This window comes from Sapajus apella, unplaced genomic scaffold (assembly GCF_009761245.1).
Source record: "Sapajus apella isolate SASKATOON/1434 unplaced genomic scaffold, GSC_monkey_1.0 scaffold43, whole genome shotgun sequence".
Classification (NCBI taxonomy): Eukaryota; Metazoa; Chordata; class Mammalia; order Primates; family Cebidae; genus Sapajus; species Sapajus apella.
This window is the reverse complement of record NW_022436983.1, coordinates 11328596-11354767: the sequence shown is the minus strand read 5'-3', so window position 1 is coordinate 11354767 and position 26172 is coordinate 11328596. Positions and strand designations below refer to the sequence as shown.

Here is a 26172-nt window from a genome sequence, read left to right as displayed (position 1 = left end):
CATCCCTCTGCCTATAGGCTGTGGCTGCCAAGGCTCAGCCCAGGTTCTAATACCGACCTTTCCAAAGGTCTTCTCTAAAGTTTCCATTCAACAAACACTGAAAGGCTGCTTTTGCGATGCACATGCTCAGTGATGAGAATTTGACAGTCAATGAGTCAGACAGGACCCTATGCCTGCAGGGCTGACCGTAAATCCAGGGCAAATCTGTGGGTCAAATCTATGGGTCATAGCTATGACCTCATCATAGGCCAGTGTGGTTTGGTTTACTGCCATTCCATCCATCTATCCAAATATTGGATAAACATATTCTGTGTCCAGCACAGTGTGAGGTGCTGGGGTTACAGAAATTAATAAGCCAGGATCAATAAGACAAACAGAAACACTGTCTTCATGGATGTCACAGAGGGGGTAAAGCAGTCAAGTCAATGAGGTATTTATTGAAGTAGAGATAGCAGCTTGCTACCAAAAATTCATGTCTGTCCTCCTTGGCATTATATGCAGTTGTCTCCGGAAGGCAAACCACCCCTAACCCCCACCCCTGCCACCTTGATACCTTTCCCAGCAGGTGTGGCCAGTGACATTTGCACATGGGCCATAAGAAGGAATGTACCACTTCCAGGCTTATAAGAAGTAAAAGACATTCCTCTACTTTTCCTCTGCCACTGCCTGTAAAGGACTATGTGCTGCAGAAGATGGAAGAGCAGCAAGACAGAAGGAAGCCTGAATCCCTGAGTCACCACGTGGAAGAAAACCACCTGCCTACATAGATACCTTCAGTGAACTATTATGTGAGCTGAAAATAAACTTCTATCGAGCTTGTGCCAATGAAATTTGGGGGTTTGTTACGGCAGCAAGTGCTACTAAGGCTAATATAATTAAATGTTATAACTCACCTTTCTGTAAATGAATGAAGAGATAAAACTGTGTCATTTGATTCTTAATAACAATTTCATGTGGCAATTGTCACAAACATCAGAAATGTAAAGTAACTTGCCCAGAGTCACACAGAGCTTTTAGGTGGTGGGCCAGGATTTGAACCTGACTCCCACATCCTTCATACATTCACTTTGTATGACAATGTGCTCCTAGCTGGAGGTACAGATGAGAAAATCACAGCGTGGGACGGAAGGGCGATGTCTTCATCTACCTCTGGGTTCAGAAGCTAGGGCTGGAAGTTTATCTCTGGGCTACCAGTGTGATTTCTGCTTCTGAGATATATGAAGGAAAAAACAAAAATCTGCTTCTGGTGTCCCCCTCCCCACACAGGGATAGGAAGTCCCTGACTGGGCTCCTTCCCTCTAGCAGTGGCTATCTTTCTGGAGAGGTTTTTCTCAATCCACGGGGAGCTCCATTCTCTTCTCCCAGGGTAGATGAAATGAGGATGTCAAGACACCCGGCTCCCTCAGGCCTGGCTCTGTCCTCAGCAGCCAAGGCAGACCTCCAAGACATCTCCATCAGCTGGCCCGAGGCTGCCAAAGCTGAGAGGCATTCAGGTCCCCCATCCAGGGCTGGCTCAGCCATCAGAGCAGGGGGGCCAACAGGGGCAACTGGACATGGACAGATCCTAGAGGCGGGTGAGTGGCAGGAGGTCCCATTGCATCCCTGCAGAAGGGCTGCTGCTCTCCACTAGTAGTCTGGAGTCATTTTTCTTCTCAGGTAGCATTTTTTTTCTCCATGAATTTCCTGATATTTAGACAAGGAGGTGTGCTGTGTAATGAAGAGTTCTGAGTTCTTGGGAGCAGGCAGATCTGGGTTTGAATCCAGGCTCTGACACTCATGAGTTACTAACCCTTTCTGAGTTCCCCAGTTTACCTATCCTGAAAATGGGGCTAAGAATGTTTATGTCACAGGGACTACTGAGAGGATCGAATGATACAGTAGGTAACTGATAGCTTAAGAAGAGACAGACACAGAATCAGTGAATGTTCTAGGTAGAAGAGCCCTCAGAGGTCTGGTAAGGAAAACGAGGCCCAGAGAGAGCCAGTCCCTTGTTCTGAGTGGAACGGAATGACAGGTGCTCATGGTTCCTCCTGACTGCTCCGTTTCTATCTTTGCCTCTGCCTCCCAGTCTTCTTCACACAGGAACTTCTCATCCTGGTGTGAAGAGTCGAACTAAAGCAGGGGGGAAAGAGAAGAAAAGGGTGTCTCGCTTCTAAGCCCCTTGTCACACCCAAAGGCCAGATCTCATAGGCTTTCCCACAGCTTCTGTGGGGTGGGGTTGGGGGATGGTGTCCAGTGCTTGCAACAGAAAGGGCACTGGGCTTTTGCCACTCAGCGGTAGTCCTGGTGCTGCCATGCTCAGCAGGTCTGTTTACCTCCTGCACCTCTTCCCCTCTGTCTTAGCCTGTTTTGTGCTGCTTTAACCAAATATCACAACATGGATAATTTATAATGAAAAGAAATATATTGGCCCATGGCTCTGGAGGCTGGAAAGATGGAGAGGCCGGCATCTAACAAGGACCTTCTTGCTGTGTCATCCCATGTTGGAAGGTGGAAGGGCAAGAGGGGCTGGACTCACCCATTGACAACAGCACCAATCCTCCTGCCCATGAATGTGGAGCCCTCACGGCCTAATCACCTCATAAAGGTCCCAGCTTTTAATATTGCTACAATGGCAACTACATGTCAACATGAGTTTTGGAGGGGGCAGACATTCAAATCACAGCATCCTCTGTGCATGGGGACAAGATGCCTACCACGAGGGGTCATGGGGAGGGCTGAAGGCCATGCCACTCGATGTGAGACTCTGCACCTGCTGTGGCTGCTTTCCACGATGGCTCCCTGCTCACCAGTCCCCAGGGTGCTGACCTCTATGCCTCCACCCACTGTCCCCCTTCTCAGCCTCCGAGTCTTGCTCATGGGTGGCATGACCAGGCCAATAACCCCAAATGGGCCGGTGCCAGAGTCAGAGGCTCATCAAGGTGGGGTGGTTGAACCAATGTTCAACTCAGAGCCCTTATTGGTGGGGAGGAGCTAGAAGGGGTGCACAGGAGGACTGCGTCCATGACAGATACCCTTGCAAAGACGAGGTGGGTCCCCTCTGCTGACCCAGCCCTCCTTTCCCAGCTCTCACCTCCTCTCCCACCTCTCATTTCCCTGCCCCCTGCTCTTTCCCAACCTGAGTAAAATTTGCCAGTAAATGGTCCAAGCCCCTGTTACTCTCCCTCCCCTTTCCCAGCCCAGGCACCTTGAGTGAGGAATTCCCCTGCCTCGCTCCCCGTAATGCTATACTGCTAATAAGATTAAAACATATCTCCCTCTTACAGCATCGATTCATAGCGCTGATTTACTGTTGCTTCTCAGCTGCTACAAAACGAATGGGCAGACCGCCACCTTAATCTCTATCCATCTCCCCACTGCCAGGGAATAACTGCTAATTAATACCTTTCTGCCTCCCAACACCTGCCAACTTTGAGCACCATCAATATGCTGTGGGCTCCAGGCCACCCAGCCCACTCACCCAAGCACTGGAGGCTCCAACCCCGTCCAGAGGCATCCTGGGGTTCAAGCTGAAATAAGAGGAAGTGAGGGGTGGGCTTTTTCCCTCCACCGTTCTCCCACCTGACACACAGACACACACAGCGAATGAGCAAGAGGCAACGGCTAACTCGGCAGTGATGGAGCCAGACCTTAGTTCAAATCCCAGCTCCTCCACAAACCAACTCTGAGAGTTTCATCTCTGAGTCTCAGTCTCCTCATCTGCAAAATGGAGAGTGCAGTAGGACCCACTGCATGGAGTTCTGCAAGAATCAAAAGAGAACAGGTCTCGAATGTGCTTCCTTGGGGCCAAGAATGCTCCTTCCTCAGGTCTCCCCAGGGCCGAAGGAGACACCGCCATGGGCCAGCTGAGCTTGCATCACTTGGTGTCAGAGAATTGCCAGTGACAGATTCCCAGCAATGGGGTTAGCATCCAGAGAAGGCCCTATACAAGGAAGGAATCTGCTACAAACGTACACCCTGGCCGGGAAACGTCAACACCAGGGCTGAGCCAGCCTTTTCCTGCTATTTTCTTCCCTATTCATCTCATAAGGCACCTCCTCCCAGAAGCCTTCTTTGACCACCCAAGCTACGGAAGCTGCTCTGCCCCCAGGGTCCCTCACTAGCCCACAGCATTTCTTTACTCCCCTCACAGAGGTCCACAGCCAGAGGTAGGTTATTTATCCATATATTCATTCCTGTCTCCTCCATCAGAATGTCAACCCATGCCGCCAAAGTCCTTTCTTCAGTTCAGCATCACCTCCCAGGCACACAGGGGAAGATCAGTAAATATTTGATAAAGGAGTAATAAGTTCTCCATTAGTATTAGCTGCCAATAACAATAATAATAATATCCGAGAGTGTCACTAATCTCTTCCCTTCAATGAGGACCTGATTAAATGCCCTCTCTCCCTTAGGGAGGAAGCCCACTGTGAATTAAATAGCTATACGTGTCAGATGCTTTGGGCAAAGATGTACATCTTCACCCCCATTTGTTTGTAAGAGACAGGGCCTCACTCTGTCACCCAGGCTAGAGTGCAGTGGTATGATTGTGGCTCACTGTAGCCTCAACTTCCCGGACTCAAGTGATCCTCCCACCTCAGCCTCTCGAGGACTACCATGGAGTGTGCTACCATGCCCAGCTAAATTTATTCTTTGTTTGTTTGGTAGAGACGAGGTTTCACCATGTTTCCCAGGCTGGTCTTGAACTCCTGGGTTCAAGCAATCTGCCCAGCTCAGCCTCCCAAAGTGCTGGGATTATAGGGAAGGGCCACCATGCCCCACCAACTCCCATTTTGCAGATGAGAAACTGAGGCTCAGAGCGGTCACATGTCCCGTCCAAGATGACCCATCTAGCTGGTGGCCCAGCTCCCATTCAGACTCAAGGAGGCCCCACCGTAATTTCTCCATGTGGCCCCCTGATACAGCACAGCACCGTCCAGGCAGAAGAAGGGGAGGGCTGCTTCTCTGCCAGAAATATCTAGATGCCAGGACTCTTTTCCTCATGGCTCCCAAATCAAAACTGACAGCTTATAAGGCACCTCCTCCAAGAAGCCTTCCTTGACCACCCAATCTAGAGAAGCTGCTCTGCCCCCAGGGTCCCTCGCTATCCACAGCCCTGCTGTATTCACCTCAGACAGGTCCACAGCCAGAGGTAGGTTATTTATCTGGAAGTTAATTCCTATCTCATTCACCAGAATGTCAGCCCATGGGGCCAAAGCTCTTGCCTGACCTGCCCAACCCCCATTGTGCAGATAAGAAACTGAGGCTCAGAGTAGTCATGTGCCCTGTCCAAGATGTGTCATCTAGCCAGTGGCTCAGCTGAGAGCAAGGTATTCTATGTGGTCACTGGTAGATGGAATATGACCAGCCCTGGAAGGGACAGCAGCCTGATCTTGTATTTGTGCGGGGTAATTGGGGAGGGTCGGAAAGGCAGGGTGAGGGGCGTCTGATGGGGTGCGAGAACACCAGGCAGGATTATCGTTCCAAGTTCCCCAATCTGTCCCCACCTGCAGGATTCCCCTTCATCTCATCAACACCTGACACCCTGGCTGTTCCTGGAGGGAGGGGTGGAGGATGGGTGGCAGCTGCGGGCTCCGGAGGGGATGTGGGGGGAAGGAAGCCTCAGGACTGGGCCCAGCAGCTGTGCCAGCGGAAACCAGCACCAGTGCTTTTAATAAAACATAACGAAGCGTGGGATCATAAAATATTTCGTTTAATTCAGGGCTCCCATGAGGGCTGGCAGAGGCAAGAGATTTAGAAGGGGTGTCCTGCAGCTGGGCTGGGGGTGGGGGAGCCACAATAGGTGGGCACCACCACAGTCAGGATCCCCAACAGCAGCTGGCAGCCTCAGGTCCAGGGTCAGGGTCAAGGGGGGCTTTCTCAGGGGCCACTCTCCCAGCTTGGAAAGAGGCGGAAGTCAGAAGCATTTATCCCAGATCTGACCCCCTCCTGCTGATGACCTGGGACAACCCGAAGGCCTCGCTGAGCCTCAGTTTCCCCACATGTGGTGGAAAGGAGGGTGGAAGCAGAAAATCTCCAGAACCTCCTCCAGCCCAGATGGTCTGCACTTCCTCCCCATCATCCAGCCCACTCATTTTCAAGTTCCTTTCTTGGCTATTTTATTTTCATTCAAAGTGAAGCTGGAGCTGAAACCCCGTCTGTGAAACAGGCAAAGCAGATTGGGGCATGAGAACCCACTCAACCACCCTCTTGAGCCACATTCTCACCCGGGGGCACTTCTATGGGAAATGGGGGTTCCAAGGAGCACAGTTTGAAAACCAAAGGCCAGCCAGGTCCTGCCTATGGCCTCCCATTCTTCAACGCCCCGCTTGGCTCTCAGAACCTCTCTGAAGTCCTCCCTGATGGCAAGCCCCTCCCCTGGTCACCAGCGACTGGGTTATCCTGGCTTTCTCCCTTCTCCTGAACATCTCCCGTAGTTGGTGATTATGTTTCTTTACTTGTTTGCAGCCCAAAGGCTTGCACAGGGTCTGGAACATAGACGTTGGATCAACAGGGTCCCCCGAATCCTGAACCCTCACACTTCACCATTGCTCCTCCGAGTCTTCTTCTTCTTCATAGCAGTTACTAATTCCTTACATTATCTGTTTGCCCATGTGTTACCTAGCTAGCTGTACACTCTAGAAGGTAAGCTCCCCGAGGGAAGGTTTATCTCTGGCCTATTCACCACTGTGTCGCCAGTGCCCAGCACACTATCCGGAGCATAGCAGGTGCCCAATAAACATGAGTTGAATGAATAAATGAATGAAGAGATGTGCTAAAGGAGAAAGGAAGTGAACTCCCCCTTCCTTCCCTGAGCAGCTATGGCTCTGCTGCCTTAATCAGCTCATGGCGAGTTCATAATGCCTCTGCTGTAAATTTCCGAGGTAACCATATCCTTCCTCCAGATCCCAGGGCATCCGCACAGTCCTTGGTCAGTTTCCTAAACATGATGCCTGCTCTGCACCAGGACCTGTGCCAAGTGTGGGGGCATGAAGAGGAGTCACAACTGGTCTCTGTGCCCCATGGTGTTGTGCACAGAAAATATGTGTTGAATGACTGAATGAAGTGTTGTCCCAGATAAAACCTGAATCGTGAAGAAGGTGCAGTCCAAAGAAGAAGGTGTGTTCCAGCAGAGTCCGGACCACATGTGCAAAGGCCCTGGGGCAGCTAGGGGTGCTGTGTCTTCAGTGCTGACAGCCTGTGTGGCAGGAGGACAGGGACTTCTGTCCAGTTTTATGTCTCTCCAGCAAGTCCCTCAGATGGCAACCAGCCTCCTCTTCTTCCCAGAACCCTGCACAGTAGGTTCTTTCTGAGGCCACACTTTCTGGGGAAGGAGAGGGAGGGGATGCTTGCTGCACATCCTCCCCTCAAGCACCCTTGCCCCGGCCTCATCACCATGGATGACATCTCCCTGGTCACTTGCAAACCCACCAAGTGCCACGCTCATCTGCTCAGACCCACACGCCGCACTAAATATAACCATCGCATATGCCTCTTCTGTCTCCTTTCCGAGGGAAATAACAATGTTTAAGTAAAGCCCTTTAAATTTTAAAGAGCTGGGTTGTGTGCTCTCTGCGGGAAGCTTTTAGCAGCATGCTAGAAAGAAACAATAATGATAACGAGGCCAGGGACAGCACAGCAGAGCCGAGCTGCCACCCAGTGACTGCGAGGCAGGGCAGGACAACCCTGCGGTCTTCCACAGCAGCCCAGCCGTGGGGTCCGGGGCCACCTCCAGCGGCAGCTAGAGCCCCTGAGACACGAAGAGCCACATACGGTCAGGATGGGAGGTCCAGGCAGCCTCAGGATCACAAAAGGTCAGGTTGGAAGGGATCTCTGCACAGAAGCCAGAAGGCAGAGAGTGCAGGAAGCAGGTCAAATGGGTTCAAAACTCAGCAAGCCCACTTACAAGCTGTGCAACCCGGAGCAGGTGGCTTGACCTCCCTGCATACAGTTCTTTCTCCTGTAAAATGGGGGTACTAGCGGCATGCACCTCCTGGGGGATGGAGAAGATTTCATGAGTGAGGTAATGTACAGGTGGGAGCTGGTCACAGCAGCTGGCGCAGAGCAAGCGTTCAATAAGCATTTGCTATTGTTATCACTTTGCAGGTGAGGACACAGAGGTCCAGGCCGAAGACAGCCTAGACCAGGCCACACCCCTGTTTTGACTTCAATCTTTCCCTGGATCCATGTAGCCAAGAGGGGCTGCTTTATAACCGGTGTGGCTGTCCCAGCTGCAGGGCCTGGGTTAGAAGGAGGTAGCATCTTGTTAAAAGACCAACCTCTGCTTCCTGGTCTGAAACCCTGTCCCCCGCAGCGCTTTTCCTGTCTGCAAGAGGCAAACACACCAGTGGCATTTTCAGTGGGAAAGGGGGACTTTGTGCTTCCCAGGATGGGGCCAGCGGAGTCCAGGTCTCCGTGAGTGCCAGTGGGTCAGAGGTCTCAGAACTAGGGAATCTGTCTAACTGTAGGACTGACTTACCTTCAGCAAATGAACTTCACCTGTCCCCTGTGTCACCTCCAGCCTCACTTCTTACCTGCAATACACATCCTTCACTCCTGCCTCCCAGACTCCCCAATGTGCCCCGGGTCCCTTCCAGCCCATAGGCCTTTGTCCTTACTGTTGCTTCCTGTGCAGATCCCTCCACTCCCGTCTTCACTTGGCAAACTCCTATGCATCCTTCAAGACCCTATCATGCATCCCCTCTTCAGCGATCTGTGACTCTCCTCAACACCTCAAGCAGATTAAGCATTCCCTTTTCTGCACTCCTCCTAGGACTTGGTACCTATGCTAACCTTAGAATTTCCAATATTATGCCATGATTTATTTATTTGTCTGCCTATCTGCCCCAAGAGACTATGAATTCCTTGAGGACAAGCACCGGGTCTTATTTGTCTCTGCAGCCCCAGCCCTAGCAGAAGGCCCGAGCCAGAGCGGGCGCTTGGTGCGGGGCTATTGAATGGAGCTGCAATGAAGCTGTGTCCTATGCTCCCAGGAAACGGAGCAGCCCTTGTCACTGGCATAGCTATTCTTTGCCAGGGTTCTCTAGAGGCAGAGGCTTCATCCCAGAGGCAGGAAGCTGGGGAGGCACCAAATAAGTCTTTAAAAAATATTTTGGGCATAGGTGGGGTGCTCCTTCTAAACCTTATTGCCCCTCAAAGAATCTTAGAATGGGATCCTCTAGACTCACCCTTTAATTTTATGGACCCAGGAGAGTGGGGTGAGTCACAGCAAGTTAATGGAGAAATTAAAATCAGATCCTAGGGCCCAGAACTGCTAGGCTGGTGCCCTTCCTACCAGATTGGTATTTTCCAAGCCAGCTGACAGGCTGCTAAGGTGGTATGAGAGAAGCGTCTTAAAAATTTCAAATGCTCACATATTTATTTTAATATGAATTCATTTAAAAAAAAATCTACAGTCAGTACAACAAACCCATACATTATTGGAACCAGACAACCCAAAAAATAAGGAGTCCATTGAAATTTGATTTTAAGAAAATAATGGTGTAAAGAATAATACAGATGGGGTGGTCGGGCGTGTTGGCTCAAGCCTGTAATCCCACACTTTGGGAAGCTGAGGTGGGCAGATCACTCGAGGTCAGGAGTTCAAGACCAGCCTGGCCAACATGGCAAAACCCATCTCTACGAAAAACACAAAAATTAGCCGGGTGTGGTGGCGGGCGCCTGTAATGCCAGCTACTGGGGAGGCTGAGGCATGAGAATTGCTTGAATCCTGGGGGTGGAGGTTGCAGTGAGCTGAGATCGTGCCACCACCTTCTAGCCTGGGTGACAGAGTGAGACTCTGTCTCAAGAAAAACAAAAGCACAGATGGGATGTAGATGTAACAAAAGTCATGAAGAGGGTGACAGGTTTGGCAGTCTCTGCAGTGTGCCCAGGCTCAGACCACGGAGTGCTTTGGAACTTGCCACCCACAAGGCAGTACCCCTACCTCCCAGGAAAACGAAACGTGTGGGTGACCAGAGCTATCCGGATGACCCAGTACCCTGCTCAAGGAGACGGAGGTGGCACACCCGCCTGTGATGGAGGACCGGCCGACAAAACGTGTCCCCATATTAAACTGGAAAATGAGTCCTCATCAAAGTCAATTTGGACAGTCAGGGAGATGGAACAGGGGCTGGGTAAAGGAATATCACCTCAGCAAACTTGGACCCTGAGAGCCAAAGAGGGTGGGGGGCAAAATTTTTCCCAAGGAATATTTGTCCCCTTTAGGCAACCCATCCCCTCCTAAAGGGTCACATGCCACCAAGCATGTAAGAAGGTCTGAGATGGACCTGCATTGGGGCAGGGCAAATAGCAGGGCTGGCGGAGGATGGTGGGGCCGACAGATAGCATGTCGATGAGGTCAGGGGCACTCTGTCTTGCTCAGAGCACTTTAGAGAATGAGCCAGGGAAGAAATTGCCACTGGTATTTGTCACGGCAATTTCAGCAAAGCACCAAACGGGTAAGTGTCTCATGAATTTCAACGGGCAAAATTAGTCCTCATCAAAGTCAATTTCAACAGTCAGGTAAGGAGAAAAGGGGTCAGACAAAGGAAAATAGAAGATTGTGAGAAAAGCCACCTCAGCCAACTTAGAAGCTGGGAGCTAAGAGGGCTGCTGGTGGAAGTTTTCCCAAGGAACATTTATAACTCCATGTAGAAGCCAGCTACTCCTGAACCCCAGCTACTCCTTTAAGTCCCTCTAAAAGTGGCAATGGCACTTCCAGCTTTCAGATGAAGGATAAAGATCCGGTGGTCCAAAGTGCTAAATAACTAAAGAGTATCTTTTCTTCCCCCACCTGCGAGGGTGAAAGCAGCCTCTGGAAGGAGTAGCTGAAGCTTGGAAAGTACCTGCCTTCCATTTGGAAGAAGACAGCTTTGAGCCTCTTCATAAATGATGGAGACCAGGCTGCACATGGCAGGAGCCCGTGGGGATGGAGGAAAGATAACCTAAATGGATCTAAGGAAAAAGAACGTCTCCGTGGGAAATAGGGTGGAAAATAGACTGGGGAATGACAAATTGATAAACCCTGGGGTGAGGCACTCAATGAGATGGACCAGGGCCCAGGGGAGATGCAGGGATGACCAAGAGACCGGAATAGGAAGGACACACTGCAAAGGTCAATAGCCACCAGTGGGGGGCGCTAGTGCTTCCGCTTTGCAAGCTACAATGTGCCTCCAAAGTTGTCTGCCCCTTCAAATTTATGTGCCACTGAAAAGCCAGTTCCAGGGCCGGGTGTGGTGGCTCCTGCCTGTAATCCCAGCACTTTGGGAGGCCAAGGCAGGAGGATCACAAGGTCAAGAGTTCAAGAGCAGCCTGCCCAGCATAATGAAAACCCGTCTCAACCAAAAATACAAAAATTAGCCAGGCATGGTGGGGCACTCCTGTAGTTCCAGCTACTCAGGAGGCTGAGGCGGGAGAATCACTTGAATCCAGGAGGCGGAGGCTGTGGTGAGCTGTGATTATGCCACTGCAATCCAGCCTGGGCAACAGAATGAGACTCCATCAAAAAAAAAAAAAGAAAGAAAAGCCAGTTTTGCCTTGTACCCTAAAACCCCATTTTCATATGCTACTTTGTAGCTCAGGAAAAAATCTACCATGGGGCACAGGACTGGACACAAGAGTAGGCACCATATTGCTGCCATTGTTATTAATATAAATAGCTACCAATCACTGGCTATACACATGTTGTCTCACCACATCATCCCCACAACACTGTCAGGTACAATGAGCATCATAGAGCATTTTATAAATGGGGAAACTGAGGCTTAGCCGAATTGTGCTGGATCTCCGCTCTTTGGAACCTAGCTCATTCTCTTCCCTTTTCTACCAGCTCTGCGCATTGTGGGTTGATCTGTATAGGCTTGCGATACGGTTTGATTAATGAGTGGCACCATCAAGGGACCCAAAGGCAGGAGGGTAAAGTTGGGGTATTTCTCCCTCCAGCTTCCTGTCAGGCCCCCAAGAGTTGGCTGCAATCCTCTACACAGGGCCACCTGGCTGTCTGGCTGTCCCCTTGGCACAGTTCAGCCTGCTTTCTGGTTACAGGTACTCCTCCAGGCTAGAGATGGAAAGCGCCCCACTCTTCTGGCCCCAAGGGGCTGCACCATTCCCTGCTGTTTTCCGGAAATCTTATGCAAATAGTCCTGTGGACAAGCCCCCCTCAGATGTTCCAGGTGGAGCCTGCCATTGCCAGCCAGAACCTGATTGATAAGGAGTGAAGTAACTTGTCCCCGGATCACAGAACATAGAAATGGTGTTGCCTCCAGAAGCCCATGTGGTTCGATGTGAACCGAGATTTCTAACTGCCGACATTCACATCCGCCACCTTCACAGATTGGCCGTATCTGCATGCCACCTGCTCCACTATGTGCTTAACATTTTTCTTTAACTTGACTCATTCTTTACTTAAATAAAGCCATTTTTTTGAAAGAGGGAGAATTTAAATCACTGCCCCAAATGGCAAATTGCTATGAGTTGCCTTAAACAGAGAGCGACTGAGAAATAATTACAATGAAAACAAAACACTGTTATTAAAAGCCTTGCCCCCTCTGGCTCACTGGAGGCTTGTTGCCCTAGACCTATTATTTTTTTATTGGAAAGAGATCAGCATGTGATAGAGAGGCGTTAAAGCATGAGAGCATCAGCCTGAGACCTTCTCCTTGTCACAGCCAGAAGGACAATCTGAGAAAGGAAAGGGGAAATCACTCCTTGCTATGATTCCTTGTTACTTTCTTCCTGTCAATGGGCATGCCACACTCCAAGACGAACATTGTCCAAGACCAGCGCTATCCAGCAGAGCTTTTGGAAGTGCACTGCCCAATACCATCGTCACTAGATGCCAATCACTGTTGAGCACTTAAAATGTGAGTCGTGATGGAGGAAATGAATTTTGTTGAACTCAGCTAAATGGAAGCTGAGAAACCTTGCTTAGTCTTAATTTAAACATCAGTAGTCACACATGGCCACGTGAAAAACAGCCCAGCCCTAGGCTGTAAGCCTCAGGGGGGCAAGAACTTACTTATTCACCCTCCTCTGGATTTCTAGAATCCAATATAGTACCTGACCCCCAGAAAACATCCAATAAATATCTGCTGAGCAAATGAACAAGCAGCAGAGAAGAAAGGAAGGAGGGAAAGAAAGAAGGGAGGAAGGGAGGAGGGAAAGACGGGAATAGGTAAGTTCTTGCCCTCCTAGGACTTACGGCCTAGAGTTGCACTGTTTCAATCATTACATAGCCATGTGTGACACTGATGTTTAAATGGAAACTAAGCAAGGTGTCTCAGCTTCTATTTAGCTGAATTCAACAAAATTCAGTTCCTCAATCACACAAGAAAAGAAGGAAGGAAGGGAGGGAGGGAGGGAGGGAGGGAGGAAGGAAGGAAGGAAGGAAGGAAGGAAGGAAGGAAGGAGGGAGGGAGGGAGGGAGGGAGGGAGGGAAGGAAGGAAGGAAAGAAGGGAGGAAGGAAGGAAAAAGGGAGGAAGGAAGGGAGGGAGGGAGGAAGGGAGGGAGGGAGGGAAGGAGGAAGGGAGAAGGAGGGAGGAAGGAAGGGAGGGAGGGAGGAAGGGAGAAGGAGGGAGGAAGGGAGAAGGAGGGAGGAAGGTAGAAGGAGGGAGGAAGGGAGAGAGGGAGAGAGGAGGGGAGGGAGGGAGGGAGGGAGAGAGGGAGGGAAGCAGGGAGGGAAGGAGACTCTACTGCTTCCTGAAACAAGAAGTTGCTTTCTGCAAGCCAGACTGGCCTGGGAATGACTAACTCCTCCCTACGAGGTAACCCCTACGCTTTTCCTGGGGTAACTTTTCCTTCTTCCCCCCACCTTCTGAAAGCTCCTCAGCTAGGCAACAGATCCTAGGAATTGGCTTTTGATGCCTCTCCCCTTCCAAGCTGAGATCAGACCCACTTCTCTGTTGCAGATGGGAACAAAGAAGTCTTTGTGATGTGACTGCCTTTCCTGCCCCCCACCTCACTCCTTCCGGCCCTGCCTGGGACATTAGGTGCTGGGTGACAATTAGCAACTCATCACCTGCTTCTGTGGAACCAGACACCTGGCTCTTGGCTATTGTATGGTCTGAATACCCACTCGACAAAACCAGGGCACTCGGGCGGTGAACACCAGCTCAGGATGTCACAGCTACCCACCCTCCAGCCACCCCAGCCTCTGCCAGGGTATTGGAGGCCTGTGCTGCCCCTCCCCCAGCCTAGCCAAGCCCAGAATGATGCCAGGGCAGCCCGTGATGGACGCCTTCCTTTGGGGCGGCGTTAGGGAAAAAAGGAGGAAGAGATGGTGCTGGGGAGATAAAGGAAGCGCCAACGATTGGTGACAAACAAGCCCATCAGAGGAGCGCTGAGTGCCTCTGCAGAAAGAGAAACAAAAGGGCAAAGGGAACAGCTTGGCAAAGGAACAAAAAAACCCCAAAGACTCAGCTGCTTCTCTCCCTGGCGACTCCCAAGCTATCCTGTGATGTAGGAGGCTGGGGATTGCTCCCTACTGCAGCGTTGCCAAGGTCCCCACCCAATTTCAGGGGACCCAGAGGGTTCCCCACACCAGGCTCTTTGGGTGATGGGTCCACCTGGCCAAGCCCCGGGACAGGCCACTGACATTGAGGGAGAAGACCTGCCCGTCACGTCATGCTAAGTGCATGCAACAAAGGAGGACTCATTCCTCCCTCTGGCCTTAGTTTTCTCATCTCTAAAACCGGGAGAGAAGAGATGATGCAGATAATTTCCCAGCTCCCTTCTGGCTCGGATGCTCTGTAGCTCCAAACCCAAAGGTTCTTCCAGGGATCCACATGGGGAAACCTGGCATCCGTCTTCTCCTCCTGGGCATTGGGGGTTACAGACACTTCTTTCCCTTCAAACTTGGAGGGTGGTCCTACCACACGGTGGGGAGCCAAATATCATCAAGGGAACAACCAATTTTCAAACACCTACTGTGTGCTAACCACCGTGCCTATGGCCTCCTGGTGTTACCCATTCACTCTTCCCCACAGCCCCCACCCCACGAGGCCAGCATGAAGAGCTAAGAGTGCAGTTGAAGAAACCAAGGTGAAAAGCGATGAAGAGGTTACTCAAGTCCACATGTTGGACAAGTGGTGGAGATGGAATCTGAAGGCCAGTCAGACCACAAAGCCCATGCCCCCTGGAGATCTAGAAGCTTCTCCCCAGGACCGTGCTCCTTCTCCCTTCACTCTTGGGTCAGGCCCAAGGTTCGCACACGGGCTGGGGCAACCCCCTTCCGGGCTGTGTGCGTAGGACCTGGGCAGGGGCCTGGCTCTCCCTCCTCTCCGAGTCTGGATGAGCTGGGAGAAGTGGGCCATCTCCAAACAATGGCATGTCTATTTGAGTCCATTGTCTCTTTGGGCAGTCCAGAGCAACCATTTATAACCCAGTGGAGGTTCCAAAGAGCTTCCAGCTTCAGGTGGCCCAGAAAAGCCAAATTAATCTTCCTAGAGCACTGCACTGGGAATGCCATGCCACTCTTTTAAACGGTTCCCCTCAGCCCATGGGCTCAAATCCAGATCCCTTCCCTGGCAGGTAGGTCTCTGCCAGCTCCTCCAACCTCCTCCCTAGCTTCTCAACCAGGAATCGCACTTAAGTGGGGCCAGGTGCCTCACCGCTCCGAACCTCACCTGCCAAGAAGGCAGTGCCCTTTCTCCCCGGAGGCTTTTACATGCAGTTTCCCTGCCTGGAACCCCCTCCTGACCTGTCAAGATGGTTTCAATCCCTCAGAGCCTTCCTGGGCCACTCCCTTTAATCCCCAAAGACATAAGCTTGGTATCCCTGTATTGGCCATTAGATTACACGTGATTTTTTATTGTTCTCAATGAATGTGGAGTGCCCACAACCTGAAACTCCCCGAGAGGTCTCCATTGGTCCAGAATCAGGCCTGGGGCTGCTGCTTCATTCATGGAAGTGACTGGATCCATGGACTTCTCCCCCAAAGCAGCTCCAGCAGAGGGAGAAGAAACAGTGACCCCACTCCTCCTCTCGGATCTCCACGGCCTGCTGGTCCCATCAGGAGGAAGGGAGGGGCCTGCTACATGCCAAAAGCTTTCACGGATTATTCCTCTATCTCACTCACCCTCCATTTTTAAGGCAGGGAAAGTATGACTCAGAATAGCGAGTGCCTGGCCCAAGGATCCTTTGTTAGGAAGTGGTTGACAGTGTGAGCCCAGTGCAGATGGAAACCAAAGCACATTAACCCCCAGAGGCTGCCCCGCAGAGACGGGCATTGGGGACAAATAGGCATGCCCAGGGGTGTGCTGGCAAGTGTGTAGCAACAAGTTCTGGGGCGAGGGAGGCCGTGATGTGTAGCTGGCTGATTTCCACTGTGCGAATACTCCAGTAATGGTTCATTTTCAGCTACCAATGGGAAAAACTCACAGTAGGGGAGAGATGTGCAAATCAAGGGCTGGGTGTGCATCTGGCTCTGCCCCTCACTCGGGTAAGTCACGCAATCTCTCCAAACCTCTTTACCTCATCTGCAAAGGGGGAGAATAGTATCTCCCAAATGGGCATTTCTGGAATAGTTGAATATGACATTAAGTGTGAACATGCCTGGCACAGGGTTTGGCACATAGTAGTTGCTCAGTGAATGCTTGCTGCTTGCTTCCTTCCTTCCTTCCTTGCCTCCTTCCTTCCTTCCTTCCTTCCCTCCTTCCTTCCTTCCTTCCATCTCATCCTCCTTCCTTCCCTCCCACCTTCCTTCTTTCCTTATCTTCCCAAATCCTCCTAACATCACCCATCAAGGACAGTCCCCTCTCCAAGGAGAACATAGAGGGGGCACAAGGCCCCTTGGTCTTCCCACCACCTTACCGTGTTGGCTTCTCCCCCAGAGACCAGCTGTGATGCCACTGTGATCCATGGAACAGAGATGGACAACGGACACATTCTCACACCAGAAAGGACTTCCAGAGGTGACCGAACAGGACCAGGAAACAAGCCTGGGTCTAGAGTTTGAGCCGAACCTCAGGCTCAAGGGAGACATCATTCATTCATTCAACAAACACATCTTGAGGATCCATGTGCTCAGAGCCAGGCCCGGTACCAGGGCCAGGGGTGCAGGGATGCTCACCCTTAAGAGTTCTGTTCAGGAGGGAGACCACCCCAACCATCTCCAGCCCCAGAGGAGGGCTGCTTTCACGGTGTTGCCCAAAGTGCTGCTGCCAACATGCTGAGGGCATACCTGAGTCCGTGTGTGTGTGGAGGGGGTTTGTGGAGGGAGGATGTGGCTGAGCAGAGACTTGGAGGAAGCCTCCAGATGTCTGCTCTTTTAGCCAAGAAAGGCCGGAAATTGGGAAGGAGGCAGAGGATGGTGAAGCTAAGGCCAGAAATCTCTGAGAAGGACGAGACTTCGGGGACAGGGGAGACAGTGAGCTGTGTGACCATGGGTGTATCAGTATCCTCACCTGTGACTGGGGATGTAACACCCACCCGGACAGCAGGGGAGGATGGAGGAAGTCACATCAGCAAAGTGGCTACAGCAGCACGCAGCCCACAGCACACACTTCAGGCTAAAATGGGAAACTGACCTGTCTCATGCCAGATCCCCGTGGGCTGAATGAAGCCTAGTGATGGGTTGAGGATGGGAAGAAGGCTGAGTTTGCAGCCACGGGAATCTGGGTTCTAGTCCAGCCAGTGCCTATGGCCATTCTTTCATCTCCCCGGGGCTCACTGTCCCTCACCTGTTCAATGGGTACAAGAGCCACTCCCATGTCTGACAGGAGGTCTAAATGAAATAATGGGTGCAGAAGCATTCTGCCCATTTTCAAGCGCTCCCAGCAGGTAGAGAGTTGAGGTGCCTCATCAGGGCCTCCACTACTTTGATTATCTGAGAAACTTCAGAAACAGAGAATGTAGTTCCAGGACCAGAACATCTTTGCTGCCAGGAAGTCCACCTACAAATCCAGCCTCAACTCTACATGCTGTAAGCCTTTTCATGCAATTTTCCATAGACATAGACAGCCACATGCTCAGCCCTCTTCAAAACCAGGATGCACATGTCAGAAGGCCAGAGGTAGCCTAATCACCCAAACAAACAGCCCGCTGAGCACCTGCTATGTGTCTTATGGGGAAGACTCAATAGTGAACAGAACCAGATGGGGTCCCTCCCTGTGTGAAGCAGGGTCTCCTGGGGATGGGGATGGGCGTTCAAAATAAGATTGACTCTGTACATTTTAGTAGCGGGGAACAACTTGGGTCTTAGACAGCATGCAATGGGCCTCAGGACTCCAGGGAAAGACAGAGGGCAGGAGGTGGGATTGGTCACCCCCAGTCAGAGAGCCTGAACCATCCTCTGTGCATTACCAAGAGAGCACCGACTGGCAACTCCAAGTCTAGCACCGGTCATCACAGCTAGGGAGGTCATTACCTGGGATCCTTTCTTTACAAGCAGCAGAAATTGACACTGGACTCTCAAGCCAAAAAGTGTAACCAATGAGAACACTATGGATAAGTCGAGGAACGCAAGGTCTGGCGCTGCTTTGGCAGGCACTCGTCATTACCATGGTTAGCGCCAGCTACAAGCATCGGCGCCCAAGGGGCTGAGCTCAGAGCTCTGCTTATGATGCCTGATTCCATCCTGTCACACCCTGGGAGATAGGCCCCATCATTTTCAGTCTCAGAAAACCAACAAAGTACAGTTTCCTGGGGGTCCCGGTGGCAAGGGGGACCTTCTAGTGGTTCTCAGTCTTTGTGACACTCTGCTCAATATTCAGATTTCAGGGCCTGTCTTGGGGATGCCTTACCCAGTAATCTAACCCATCAAGACATCATGCAATTTGTGTGCTTAGGGGGTAGGAGTGGGTGGGTGTGATTTCCCAAAGCAAATCTAGTATGAGGCCAGGAGGTGTAACAAAGGCTGATGGACAAGCCAAACACCAGATTCCTTTCCTAGGAGGGAACTGAAGTCTGAATCTGAGAAAGACCCCACCCCCACCACGCTCCTTTGGGCTAGAGAGGTGACTGGACAGAGCCTACGCCTCCATTCCCATACACGCTATCTTTATTTGCTCTATCCATGGAATCTTGGCCAGAGGTCTTAATGAACTTGGGGCCCCTCCACTCTGGGAGCTCACTGAAAAGCATAAAGGTGGGTTTCAGGATCTCACCTCCCCAGTCTCCCCTGGAATTTCGTCCTGAAGAAGGATACCTCCTAGCAAGTGATGTCATGTGTTTTACCACCACCAACACTTATCATTTGAAATGAACAGCTTTGCACCCTCCTACAAGTGGTAAGGGCTGCTGTACTCCCTTTCCAGTGATGGAAAAGCAGCTGTCTCCAGATTGCTTCAGACCTGGGTTTGAAAATTCCAGTTCCTCTACTTACGGAAGATCTTTTTATTAGAAAGAACGAGGAGAAGGAGAAGAAGAAGACAGGAAGGATGAGGAGGAAGAGGGGGAGGAGAAGGAGAAGGAGGAGGAGGAGGAAAAGAAAGAAGGAGGAGGAGGAAGAAAAAGGGGATGGGAGGAAAAGGAGTGGAAAGGGGAGGAAAGGAGGTGGAGGAGAGGGAGGATGGACAAAATGGATTACCATTCATCTTTTCAGAAGCGTGCCCAGCCTCTCACTCCCCTGGGATGAGGATCACACTCGTAGGCCCTGCTCTTTCCAGAAGTGCCCTGCCCACAGCAGATGCCTATTCATTCTCTTGGTGATGGCAGTAGCTTTCAGGGACACTCCCTCTCCCATCTGTGCAGATGAACACCCTGATGATTCTATCTCAGCATGGGTTTGGGAAGGAGTTAGGCATCCAGACAGGGAACTGGCCACATCTGTGTGGCTGGGGCTCAGGAAATGGTCGCCAGGAGACCACAGAGCATGAAGGGAGGGAGCACAGGTCCCAGGGTCAGACAGCCCTCTATCTGAATGCCTAATTGCCATTTAATGACTTGGTAGCCTTGGAAAAATCACCTAGCCTCTCTGAGCCTCAGTTTCCTCATCTGCAAAATGGGCTTCATTTTACTTCTCAGGGTGCTTGTAAGGATTGTATGAGACAAGAATGATTAACCACATGACATGATGCCTGGCTCAATTAGGGCCAGAGAGCGATAATAGCCCCTTCCTCCCTTTAAATGAAGCATCAATTTTCCACTGAGCCTTAAGCACCATAGAGGCAGGGACTCTACCAAGTTCAGGGCCGTGTTCCCAATGCTCAGCGCCGTGTCTGGCACATAGTATACAATCAGCATTTGTCGGATGCATGAATAAATGAATTCCTGGTGGTCTGGAGCTGCAGCAGAGGTGGGTAAGATGGTAAGCTAGGTTGTCAACTGCCCAGGTTAAATACCTCTGCAGATCCCAAGAAATCCAGTTAATAGAACTAACCAGCCTCCTTTTTGTTGGTCTCTGCCTTTGAAGTCGCACACTGCTATAAACCAGGCACCTAAGCAAGTCCCCTACACTCCTTAATCTCCTCCCCTTACTCCCTTCTCTGCCCATCTTGCAGAGTGTAGTGAAGTTCAAGTGTGTGTGTGACAGGTTCTGAAATATGAGAGTAGTCGGGCAGACCTGAGGCCTCACTCAGATGTCCTGGGTCTTTCTCTGCTCACATGCCCCTCCCAAGGGATTCTTTGCAGCCAAAGAGAGGGAAGATTGGGAGGAAAGAGGAGTCTTAGGCAGAACTAGGAGGGAACGGGAAGGAGTCTATACTTCTGTCATTAACAAGTCTTAAACCTCTGAGCCTCGGTATCCTAATCTGTGAAAAGAAGATCTTAAATCCATCTTGCAGCATGAATGAGGACTGCGAAGCAGCAGCCGGCATTCTGTTCACACATCGCAGCTGATCCATATAATCGGGGCTATTGAAAAAACAAAACCCCAGCTATGATATTAACTGCGGAGGAAGGGAGCAGTCTGAGGTTGTTAAAGGCTTGTGTGGAAGGAGCGCTGGAGGCGGGCCTCAACCCCAGCACCTACCAGGGCAGCTCTACTTCCGGACCCATCATCTTGTTCAAGGTGTTGGGATTTTAGGAGAGTGATCATGTTTCCTCTAAAAGAGCTCTCCTGCTTAAAAGAAAAAGAAAAATACAGAAGTTTCAAAACCACGGAAGTAAGTGATATCCGAGGTCGCTCCAGCTGGAATGTTCTCTGCACTTACAACACGAAAATGAAAAACCCTCATTTGCAGGGTGGTTGTGGGGGTGGAAGTGGGTGGGGTTTATGGCTAGGGGCGGGGCCACGCTGGCGGGGCATGGGCGGGGCAGCCTGCACGGGCTTAGGGCCCCGAACTCCCCCGGCTGGCGCTGGGGAAGAAACCCTTCCGCGCCAGAGCCCCCGCCCGGTGGGAAGGGGGCGTGTGAAGGGAGGATAAATATGTAAAGTCGTCACACCCGCTCGCGCGCTCACAGCCCCCGCAGTCTCGGCGCTGCGGCTGCCACGGCCCAGCGGAGCCAGCCCTTCCATCCCACCCACCTGCTGACACGCGGCTGCGGAGACACAGACCTGCAGGGCCGCCCGCCCCGCCCGCGCAATCCCGGAGACCCCTGGCTGGGGCCGCTTGCTGCCCCTAACTGGAGCTGCCCCCACCCTGCTCTCAGCGGGGCATTTTCCAGGGCTGAACAGCAGCTCCAAGGACCACTCGTCCACCCCCAGGCCGGCGCCACTGCACAGGCCCCAGCGCAGGACTTCCCAGAAGTGCCCAGGTCGGTTTCCCGAGGGCTGGAGGAGCTGAAAACGCCCAGGACCCCCCGGGAGGCCCGAGAAATGTGGGGTTTCCCTCTAGGGGGTCTGATTCTGGGGAGTGGGGAGACACGGCAAGGACTTCCGGCCCAGCCGGTGTGAGGGGCAGCGCCCTCCTTCCTCCTGCCAGACCCGCCTTTCCTGCGTCGGGCACCCTTGCTCTGCCATCCGAAGGGGTAGAACCGGCGAGGGCGCTCTGGCCGTGCCCCACCCGGAGCAGTGACCGCCAGTAGGTTCTTGAAGGCCGGCCTGGGTTGCTCCTCTCCCCGCCCTCCGAAGCAGGCAGGTGGCCCTGCTAAGCCGCCGGCAGGTGCACCTCCCCGGCCACCTCCAGGAAGGGCGCCCTCCTCCGGCACAGCCCGCCTCCGGCATCTCTCACGGACTCTTCTCGCACCCCGCCCCCCATTCTGGGTACAGTCTTGGAAGGAAAAAGGAGGGACCCCACCCTCGTGCGTTCTCCTCTACGGAAAAGAGAGGGCTCCCGGGAGCCTCGGACCTCCCCCTGCGCTCCAGACGCAGAAAGTTTCCCATTCGCGATCCGCGTCTGCGCTCTTCCTTCATCCAGAGCAGAGGAGCTCAGAGGCCACGCTGGCTCCCCCGGCCCAGATGCGCTCACCCCCTGCACGCCAGCCCCCGCCTCCCGCAGCCCGCAGAGGCGGGCATAAGGAGCAGAGGCGCCAGGATGCCGGGTCAGCTCTCCGCAGCCCGGCAGCCAGAAGAACGCTGCTCCCTGGTTCCAGGGAGAGCTCGCAGGGTGCGGTCCTGACGGAGCCGGGGTTTCCCACCAAGCCCTTCCTATCAGTCCCCTCCCCGACCCTGCCGCGTCTCTCCATTCTGCGCATTCCCAGGGAAAGAGATGCTTACCTCCGGCCCCCAACCTCCAGCCCCAGCTCCTTGCAATGTCCAGGTGAGGGCTCCAGTGCCTTTCAACAAAGCCCAGTGCCCTCTCGGCGGCGCTGGAACTGGGACCTCCCCCATATATAACCTTTCCCTTAGAGGCATCCGAAGAGGGGAGCTCTCACCCCAAAGTTGCGGGGGGAGATTTTGATCCACTTTGGAAAGTCTCTTGTTCCCAGGGTAGGGGAACAAAGCTCGCATTCCTTCTGGGTTACACCAACCCCTCCCCCCTCGCTGCCAGGACCACCTTCCAGGCTCAAATTCTGCAGCCTCTCCCATCTGCAGACCCAGCACTCCCCAAGGACTTCGGGGGAGAAGGAGGTGGGGTCATTTCTAAGGGGGCACCCCTTCCTGGTAGGCACTCTCAGAGCCTGGCTAGGCACCTCCTGCTGGGACAAGGCTATGGCAAATGACAGAGGTGATGCCCACCTCTATCGCCCAGTGGGGCTAGGGGTCTAGACCTTATTGATCATAAAGGCGACTTTTTGGCACCTCGCGTCCTCCTCCCTCTCCAAGGCGGAGGCCAGGCTCACTCCAGACAGGCTGGGGTTGGCACCAGGCTCCAAGGAGGATCCCGGAAGCGGACCCTTTAGTCTCGGTGCCCACGGCTCTTCGCGCGTCCCGCCTCCCTCCCGCCTGGCTCTCCGATCACTGCACGAACGGTGCCGGGGTCGCCAGGTTCGGCTCCATCACCGTTTAAGACGCCCTACGCGGTGGCACTAGCTGGGCGGGAGGCCGGCTGCGAACCACGGATCCTGGAGCTGCGGGGCCACCTCTCACAGGCTCCGGAGAACCCGCTTGGCTTCAACCTCCTTCCAGTTGGCTTAGCCTAGCCCGGGAGCAAGTCCACACGGGACACACACACACACACACACACACACACACACACACACACAGAGCTGCTCATAACTCCCCAGCCCCGGATGCGTCCATACCTTCTTGCACACAAGAACCACACGCTCCATGGCAAGCTTACACACACTCCCAGCCCCACGAAGCACACGAGCACCCCCCGCACCTGCACCCCCACCCATCCCAGATAAACACACTCCTGCCCAAGTGTCACAGTCCGATCTCTTGTGGACACAGAAATAGTCATCCGCCGTCTCACACCCCTAAAGAGACCCGCACACTCGGGACACGCGTGAAACGCCAAACCTCACAAACCCACCCCCAACACCTCACATCCACAGCGACACAAGCTCACACACTTCACACCCTCACCGAGAAGCTGGCACATGTTTACAGAGCCCCCAACATTTGCTCACACTCACACACACTCACCTTCTCCGTGTAACTGACACAGACACTCTACCACCCCTCCAGACACTCGCTCGCTCACACACAGACCCCACACCACACGCGCACACGCACACACACACTCGCCTCTCTAAATACACTCCTGCACCTTCTCCCCACACAGCTCCTTCCCGGACACCCTCACACAGAGACACAACAAAGACACCCGCTTGTATACACACGCGCGCGCGCTCGCGCGCACACACACACACACACACACACACACACACACATGGGCACAAACCCACGAGCGGGCTCCAAGAGGCGTCCTCCCTCCCTCATTAAGCCAATCAGCTCCACAGATCCCAGGCAGGACCGCTGCTAGTAGCTGGAGCCTCTCGGAGCGACCCCGGCCCTCGTCCTCCCCCGGCGCCCCGTCCCCGCGCGCGTCCCCCTCCCGGCTTCCGCCTGGCGCCCGCGCACTCACCGCGCGCCAGGTCCAGGATCGCGGCGATCAGTAGGCAGACGCAGCGGCGGAGGCTCGGGGCGGCTCGCATGGTGCCCGGGAGCTGGCGGCGGCGGCAGTGGCGGCGGCTGCTGCTGCGGCGGCGGCGGGTCCCCTCGCCATGGGCTCAGGCGCGCTCCTGCCTCCGGCCGCTGGTCCAGGCGGTGGCGGGCAGCGCGGGGCGCCGCGGGGGCGCCCCCATGCCGCCGCGGCCGGGCCGCCCAGGCGCCCGCTTGGACTCGGCTTCGGCTCTGCGAGGCTCAGCTACCCTCGCGCTCCGGGCGTCCTCGGGGCTCACCGCGGCTCTCGGCTCCCCTACTGCGCGCGGTGCCCACCACGGCCCGGAGTCCGATCGGCTGCAGCGCCGGAGTTTGGAGCCGAATCGCGCGCTCTCTGCCTCGCGCTCGCCTCTCCCGGCGGCGCGAACACCCCCTCCCCGCGCCCTCCCTGTGTCCCTCCCCCGCTCCCCGCCCCCCGCCCTCCTCGCCCTCCCCTTGCCGCGCTCTCCGCGTATTATACAGACTTTCCTTTAATCCTTTCTGGGCTGTTCGGCTCTCGTCCGCTAAGCCGATTTATTGCAGGGAGAAGGAGAGCTCACCCCCTCCCAGCCTCCCCTCTCCCCTGACTCAGGTCCCCCCTCACTCAAAACTGGCTTGCTGCCTCTAGCTTCTTAACCCTTCCCCAGGTGACCCAACACCCCGCCCTGGACGCTCAGCTCTATCGGATCCCCTCCACCTAGGCTCCCCCTATCCTCAGGATTACCATCGCTCTCTCCCCTCCCCAGCCTGATGAAAGGAGGCAGCCTCCCTTCTGAGAGGGAAAGAGGCCATCCCGGGAGCAGGGCAGGCAGGGTGTGGCTCTGGAGTTCTGGCCTTGCCAACGATGAATGCCCTCATTCGGCAAGGTGAAGGGGTTTCCGTGTTCAGAAACTTTTCAAATATCGGCTGCTCCTTTCCCCAGGGACCCACGGAAATAGAGTGTGTTCTGTCTTTTTTCCCCCGCATGCTTGGATCCAGCCAGGAATGGGTGAGGAACTGGCTGTGTCCTCCTGGCAGAAACCAAGTTTCCACCTTTTTGCCAGACCTGACACCTTTTCTCCTCAGGCCTGAGAAGTATGGGTTTGAGACTCATATCTTACCATTACCGTCCCACCAACACACACACACACACACACCATTGAGCCTCAGGCCTGGCAGTGGACCTTGATGTCTCCTGTGAGGATGAAGGGGAGGGGTACTCTAGCCCTTGGGGTGGGTTGGGGAGGTGGTTCGATGAGGAAATTCAGAGGATAGAATTTCACCATTGGCAGAGACCCACAAGATTGGCAAGAGCCAGAAAAGCCAGCACTGTCAAGGGCAAAACTGGGCTCAGAACTCAGGTCCCTGGGCCTTTGACCCAGGCCTTCTATGGAGAATCTCTGGCAGGTTGCTGAGTCAGGCTGTTGCTTTGTTTACCTAGATGGGCAGTGGGCACATAGCCAGTGCTATCTCCAGCAGCCCTCTGAGAAGGGTGTAGGGAGTGGGGTGGACAGTGGGTGGTTGCCGAGCTGCCTTCGGCAAGTCTCGTGCAGAGATGTCCATGGAAGCAAGCTTCTCCCTCCACCTGCCCTCTGGAACCTCATCCCATTGCTTCCCAAGGCAATCCTGAGGCTCAGCTTGCTCACCCGCCCCAGAAGGAGCAATTTGCATTTATGAAGATCTGCAACCAAACGTTCACCCGACAGGCTTTAGAATGATCCTCTCAGTAAAATAATAATAATGATCATAATAAACCCTTATAAATAGGTGTTTGATTACAGTTTGTCCCTACGTGAGATTTTTTTTTTTTTTTTGAATCAGACTAATTGGTTGCAGGTTGATTGGACTGCATATGGCTTGAACA

The 26172-nt window shown here is 53.3% G+C and overlaps 1 protein-coding gene across 1 annotated transcript in view; it reads right to left on the bottom strand.

Moving 5' to 3' along the window:
• Positions 1-24733, bottom strand: part of IGSF21 (immunoglobin superfamily member 21) — a 272851-nt gene extending 248118 nt beyond the window's left edge. Inside the window, exon 1 of the mRNA XM_032300592.1 lies at positions 24274-24733. Within this exon, the coding sequence (XP_032156483.1) occupies positions 24274-24343 (70 nt within the window). The 5' untranslated portion in view covers positions 24344-24733. The remainder of the gene's footprint in view (positions 1-24273) is intronic.
• Positions 24734-26172: the final 1439 nt, after the last annotated feature.